Consider the following 7,086-nt stretch of genomic DNA (forward strand, 5'->3'; position numbering starts at 1 on the left):
CTATGTTGCCCTGGGTAGAGTGCTGTGGCATCACAGCTCACAGCAACCTCCAACTCTTGGGCTTAAGTGATTCTCTTGCCTCAGCCTCCCAAGTAGCTGGTACTATCCACCACAATGCCCGCCTATTTTTTTTGTTGCAGTTGTCAATGCTGTTTAGCTGCACCCTAACCAGTGAGCTATGGGTGCTGCCAAGAGTTGACAGTATGATTATAGTATGATATATTTAGATAGCCTAAATGTAAATAGGCAAAGATGACCATAGAATACTTTATTTTAATTTTTTTAGTTTTTTTTTTTTTTTGAGACTGATAGAGTCTCAAGCTGTCGCCCTGGGTAGAGTGCTGTGGCATCACAGCTCACAGCAACCTCAAACACTAGCTTAAGTGATTCATTTACCTCAGCCTCCCAAGTAGCCGAGACTACAAGTCCCCACCACAAGGCATGGGTTTATTTTGTTATTGTTGCAGTTGTTATTATTTTAGCTGGCTGGGCCGGGCTCAAACGCACCAGCTTCAGTGTATGTGGCTGGTGCCCTACCCACTGAGCTCTGGGCTGCTGCCCAGAATACTTTATTTTAATATTTGATTTCTGAACTGTTTTAAGCCTTTGACCTCTTTTTCTCCTTTAAGCCTTCTCTTTTATGAGTTCAAGCTTTTAGCAGTAAAGTAGTGTTTTCATACTCTGACTTAAGTTCTAGCTTTTTGTGTGTGTGTGTGTTTGGCCAGGGCTGGGTTTGAACCCACCACCTCCATATATGGGGCCAGCACCCTACTCCTTGAGCCACCAGTGCCACCCAGAACTTTTTTAAGTTCTAGCTTTTAATATTTATAGATAATATAGTCTATCATAAATCATATGAGTGACTATATATCTCAAGCTGAAATTTAATGTTTATAAAGCTTAAATGATTGATAAATTTCTTTACATTTTATGGATTATTTTGTTTTCCCAAAGAGTAATGAACCTCATGAGACAATGCCAATTGCTGCCTTTGGACAAAAACAGCGGCCTTCTCGATTTTTTATGACCCCTCCACGGTTACATTATACTCCTCCTCTCCAGTCACCAATTACGGTAAGTAATATTTTAATAATAATAATTTAATTGACTATTATGAATGTAAGCTATGTTCCCATGAAATACACATCTATATAGCAGCTTTAGTAGATATGCACACTATTATGGGTTTTAAAATATTAAATAGGGCTGGATGTGGTGGCTCACACCTTAATCCTGGCACTCTGGGAGGCTGAGGCAGGTGGATTGCCTGAGTTCACAGGTTGGAGACTAGCCAGAGCAAGAGTGAGACCTCGTCTTTAAAAATAGTTGGACAAGGCAGCACCTATGGCTCAAAGGGGTAGGGCACTGGCCCCATATGCCAGAGGTGGTGGGTTCAAACCCAGCCCCAGCCAAAAACTGCAAAAAAAAAAATAGCCAGGCATTGTGGCAGGCACCTGTAGTCCCAGCTACTTGGAGGCTGAGGCAAGAGAATCGCTTAAGCCCAAGAGTTTGAGGTTGCTGTGAGCTGTGACACTACAGCACTCTACCCAGGGCGACAGCTTGAGACTCTGTCTCAAAACAAACAAACAAACAAACAAAAAAACAGTACCATTCTCTATCTTAATTAATTTAAAAGCAGTTAAGGGCAGTGCATATTGCTCAAGGAGTAGGGCGCTGGCCCCATATACCGGAGGTGGTGGGTTCAAATCTGACCCCGGCCAAAAAAATAAAATTAAAATAGCTGGGCAAGAGAATCGTTTGAGCCCAGGAATTTGAGGTTCTCGTGAATTATGACACAAGTGCATTCTACCAAGAGTGACAAAGTGAAATTCTGTCTTTAAAAAAAATTTTAAATTAAATAATATATAGTTGCTTCAGTTCCAGAATTGACTATTATACACATCTATTACATCAACTTTGGAAGATATGCATATTATTGTGAGTTTAAAAATATTACATAAAATAATATATAGTTGCTTCAAATCCAGAAATATTTTCCTTTTATTGGACTTTAATATTAATTGTGATAGAGTTTTATCTTTATCAAAAAGTAAGATATTTCCTTTTGAATAGTAATTAAATGGTTCCCTTTTATTCTCATAGGATAATGATCCTTTATTAGGACAATCACCTTGGAGAAATAAAATTTCTGGCTCTGACACTGAAACATTAGGTGGTTTTCCAGTAGAATTTCTTATCCAAGTGGTAAGTACTGTTTCGTATATTCTTTTAGCTATTTATCTTTTGTATTAGTAAAGTTGAATTTTTTTCTAGGGCCAATTTTTTTTTTTTTTTGAGACAGACTTTCACTATGTTGCCCTCAGTATAGTGCCGTGGCATCACAGCTCACAGCAACCTCCAACTCTTTGGGCTTAAATGATTCCCTTGCCTCAGCCTCCCAAGTAGCTGGGACTACAGGTGCCTGAGAAAACACCCAGCTATTTTTTTTGTTGTTGCAGTTGTCATTGTTGTTTAGCAGGCCTGGGCTGGGTTCAAACCTGCCAGCCTTTGTGTATATGGCCAATGCCGTAACTACTATGCTATGGGCACCAAGCCAGAGCCAAATATTTTTATATATTCTTTTATAATTGTATAGGTTTTGGAAACTGCTGTTTTCAGCAAAGCTTGAAAATAAAAGTTATAAAAGGCAGAAAAAGACTTAGAAGTCTTTCTTTCGGAGCTTTTCTTGGGTTTGGGGTTTTGGAGGTTTTTTTGGAGACAGAGTCTTGCTCTGTTTTCCTAGGAAGAGCGCAGTGGTGTCATCATAGCTCACTACAACCTCAAACTTCAGGGCTGAAGCAAACTGCAGGCTTCACCCTCCCGAGTAGCTGGGACTACAGGCAAATAGCTGGTACTACAGGCGCATGCCACATGCCCAGCTAATTTTTCTGTTTTTAGTAGAGATGGGGGTCTTGCTCTTGCTTAGGCTGATTTTGAACTCCAGAGTTCAAGCAGTCCTCCTGCCTTGGCCTTCCAGAGTACTAGGATTACAAGTGTAAGCTACCATACCTGACCCCAGTTTTGGTTCTTATTCTGCTATTTTAAAAACAAAGACATTTGGCTGGGCACTGTGGCTCACACCTATAATCCTAGCTTTCTGGAAGGCCAAGGCCAGTGTATTGCTTAAGCCCATGAGTTCAAGACCAGCCTGTGCAAAAAGTGAGACTCTTATCTCTACTAAAAACAGAAAAACTGAGGCAAGAGGATCACTTGAGCCCAAGAGTTGGAGGTTGCTGTGAGCTATGACACTATGGCACTCTACCCAGGGTGACAGCTTGAGACTCTGTCTCAAAAAAAAAATAAAAAAAACTTAAGGGAATCTCCAACAATAAATAATATTAAAAAAAAAAAAGAACTCAGACATTTTAGCATTATGCACTGTGAAATTCTAAATGGTTGTCTGTTAATAACTTGAGTAAGTATAAAAGATTTTTAGGTAACTTCTGCATATTCTGTTATTATCATTTAACCCAACAGTTATGATGTCTTGGCTAGCTATATGGTTTAGGGAAATTTCATTTCTTTTCAGAGACGAGAAACAACTAAGTACTTGCTAAATACTTAGTGATTAGGCACTAAGAAATCTAAGTCTAAAGTGAAATAAATATAGACATATTATATAGAAAATTTTTCCTGAGTAGCCTCTTAAACATATAATGAGTAGCTTGAAAATTAGACTAGATATGTTTTTTACTTTGAATCATAGTCTATAATGTTTTATTTCTTTTCCTTTTTTGAAAGTACAAACAAGGGCCAGGCATAGTGGCTCATGCCTGTAATCCCAGTGCTCTGGGAGGCCAAGGTGAATGGATCGCTTGAGTTCAGGAGTTTGAGACCAGCCTGAGCAATAGTGAGACCCTGTCTCTAGAAATAGCCAAGCATTGTGGCAGGTGCCGATAGTCTCAGCTACTTGGGAGACGCAATAGGATCACTTGAACTCAAGAGTTTGAGGTTGCTGTAAGCTGTGATGATGCAGAACTCTCCCTGGGCAAGAAAGTGAGACTCTGCCTCAAAAACAAAACCACAAAAACATGCAAACTACATTGGCTTGGGATAGATACGATCTTTGTAAATAAAAATGTTTATAGCATAATTCATTAAGATAATCACAATGCTACCTTTTGCAGGTGATGTTATTTTGAGGAACCCTTGTCATCTGTGTGATAGCATTCTGTATTCTTCACTCATATATTGCTCATTATTCTTGTGCTATAAAATTTGCCGTGGCTTTTGGCTTCCAAAGGTAGATAGGTTTAGTATCTAAACTTAATTTGAGTATATTCTCACTCACTATTTTTCAAATATGTCTTTCTTTCTTTTCCTTCTTATGTTCTCATTAATGCATAAGTTATACCTTTTGTCTCACAGTCCTTGGATGTTCTGTGCTTTTCTTTCAGTCTTTGTTCTCTCTCTCTCTCTTTTTTTTTTTTCCAGTATTGGAGGTTTATGTTAATATATTCTTAAGCTCCAATATTCTTTTCTCAGCCACATCCAGTCTGCTAATAAGCCCATCAAAGGCATTCTTCATTTCTCTTACAGTGTTTTTGATCTCTAGCATTTCATTTTGGTTCTTTCTTAGAATTTCCATCTCTCTTTTTACCTTGCCTATCTGTTTTTCCATGCTGCCTATTTTATCTATTAGAATTCTTAGAATATATATTAATTACAATTGTTTTAAATTCTTGTGTGATAATTCCAGTATCCCTGCCAGATTTGAGTCTGGTTCTTTGTCTCTTCAAACTGTTTTTTGCTTTTTAGCATGCCTTGTAATTTTTTCTTGATTGCCAAACATGATGTAGAATGTAAAAGGAAATATAGCAAATTGGCTTTCATGATAGGGCAGTAAGATGTGGGAGAACTGGCTAGGTGTGATGTCTCACGTCTGTAATCCTAGCACTCTGGGAGGCCAACACGAGTGGATTGCCTGAGCTCAGGAGTTCGAGACCAGCCTGAACAAGAGTGAGACCCCATCTCTAAAAAAATAGGTGGGCGTTGTGGTAGGCATCTATAGTCCCAGGTACTTGGGAGGCTAAGGCAAGATGATCACTTGAGCCTAAGAGTTTGAGGTTGCCGTGAGCTATGATGCTACAGCACTTTACTGAGGGTGACAAAGTGAGATTCTCTGATTCTGTTTCCAAAAAAAAAAAAGTAGGGGAAAGAGGAACAGTATGTGGTCATGTGCAATTAAGTCTTAGTCTTCTAGTAAGTCTGTGCCTCCGGACTGTGAACTTTAAAAGTATTTCACAGACTAGGCTTGATGGCTCGTGTCTGTAATGCCCACACTTTGGAAGGTCAGGGTGGGAGGATCACTTGAGGTCAGGAGTTCCAGAACCAACCTGGGCAACATAGCAACACCTCATCTCTACAAATATTTTTATAATTTAACTGGATGTGGTACTGCTCATCTGTAGTCCCACCTACCAAGGAGGCTGTGGTAGGAGGATTGCTTGAGCCTAGGAGTTAGAGGTTGCAGTGAGCTTTGATGACCCTAGCCTGGGTGACAGAGCAAGACCCTATCTTAAGAAAAAAAAATTTCTTTTAAAAAAAGGGGGGGCCCACTGCCTGTGGCTCAATGGCTCAAAGGAGTAGGGCACTAGCCCCATATGCTGGAGGTGACAGGTTCAAACCCAGTCCTGGCCAAAAACTGCAAAAAAAAAAAGGCTTCTCAGTTTTTTGCCTCCCTTAGGTGGTATAGGGTGAAGTTGGATTTTTTTTCCTTCACCCAGGTGAATTAGGTGCTGATAAAGCCCTAGTTTTTTTTTTTTAAGACACATTTATTCAAAAATTTATTTAGCAATCAACAGCATGGGTACAAAACAAACAAACAAACAATGTACATGAAAACCTTTTGTTGGAATGCTTTACACTTTCCACAGAACAGAAACTAAAATAACCTGTTATTCAGTTAGTATACAGTCCTCGAGTTTTTTGCTCATACACATGAGTATTGTCTAAAAACATGTCTTCTTTGTAGCAGCCTGGCCCTGCCACCACTGTGCTTGGCTGATTTCACAAATCTGTTGTAACCTGTAGCTTCCCTGTCACTTCTCTGGCTCTCCTCTCCTGCTAAGCTTTGTTTCCTGGGAATAATTAAACCTTCTGCCACTGCCATAGCTACTGCTGCTACTGGAACCATCACAACCACGTTGGTTTCATGGTTTGGCAAAGTATTGGCCACCACCACTGTAGGGCCAGAGCTTCTGGCTCTAAAATTTCCTCCCTTCATGGGTCCAAAATTTGATGACTGATTGTTGTAATTGCCAAAATCATTGTAGTTTCCACCGCCTCCAGAATTGCTTCCATCATTACCAAATCCACTGTAGCCATCCACACTGCCACCATATCCACCACCACCACCACGGCTGCCACCAAAGCCACCACAACCACCAAAGTTTCCTCTACGGCCAAAGTTGTCATTTCCACCAAACCACCTCCATGACCCCCCCCAAAGTTTCCAGAACCACTTCGACCTCTCTGGCTGGAGGAAGCACTGGCCATCTCTTGCTATGACAGGGCTTTCCTTAGTTCGCAGTTGTGGCCATTCGCAGTATGGTATTTCTGAATGTCAGTCTCATCCACAGAATCGTGGTCATCAAACATAACAAAAGCAGAGCCCCTCTTCTTGCCACTGCATCACTTCCATTTCCCCTACTGTTCAAAACAGTCTCTGAAGTGATGTCTTCAGTGTCTTCTTTAATGCCACCAACGAAGATCTTTTCACAGTTAAGTGGGCACCAGGGCTTTGGGCCTCTTCTCTGGAAACAGCTCTCTCTGGCTCCACAACTCTTCCATCCACCTTAAGTGGCCTTGCATTCACTGCTGCACCCACCTCCCCACAGTGGCGTATGTGACAAACCCAAAGCCCCTGGCGCACTTGGTGTTCAGATCTCTAGTTACCACGCAGTCTGTGCATATTCCCCACTGCTCAGAATGGCTCCTCAGACTCTCATCAGTTGTTTCAAAGCTCAGCCCTCCCAATGAATAGCTTCTGTGTTCGGGCTCTTTAGAGGACTCTGACTTAGACAGGATGGCTGTGGGCAGAGAGACTTTAACGATGCTTCCTTGGCAGCGGCCACAGGCAGAAAG

The 7,086-nt window shown here is 40.9% G+C and overlaps 1 protein-coding gene across 1 annotated transcript in view; it reads left to right on the forward strand.

Moving 5' to 3' along the window:
* Positions 1-7,086, forward strand: part of LIN9 (lin-9 DREAM MuvB core complex component) — a 92,369-nt gene that overhangs the window by 48,230 nt on the left and 37,053 nt on the right. The window contains exons 9-10 of the mRNA XM_023513901.1: positions 955-1,074; positions 2,104-2,246. Of these exons, the coding sequence (XP_023369669.1) occupies positions 955-1,074; positions 2,104-2,246 (263 nt within the window). The remainder of the gene's footprint in view (positions 1-954; positions 1,075-2,103; positions 2,247-7,086) is intronic.

The sequence above is a fragment of the Otolemur garnettii genome, unplaced genomic scaffold (genome assembly GCF_000181295.1).
Source record: "Otolemur garnettii isolate 467f Iridium unplaced genomic scaffold, OtoGar3 scaffold00045, whole genome shotgun sequence".
In the NCBI taxonomy this organism is placed as follows: Eukaryota; Metazoa; Chordata; class Mammalia; order Primates; family Galagidae; genus Otolemur; species Otolemur garnettii.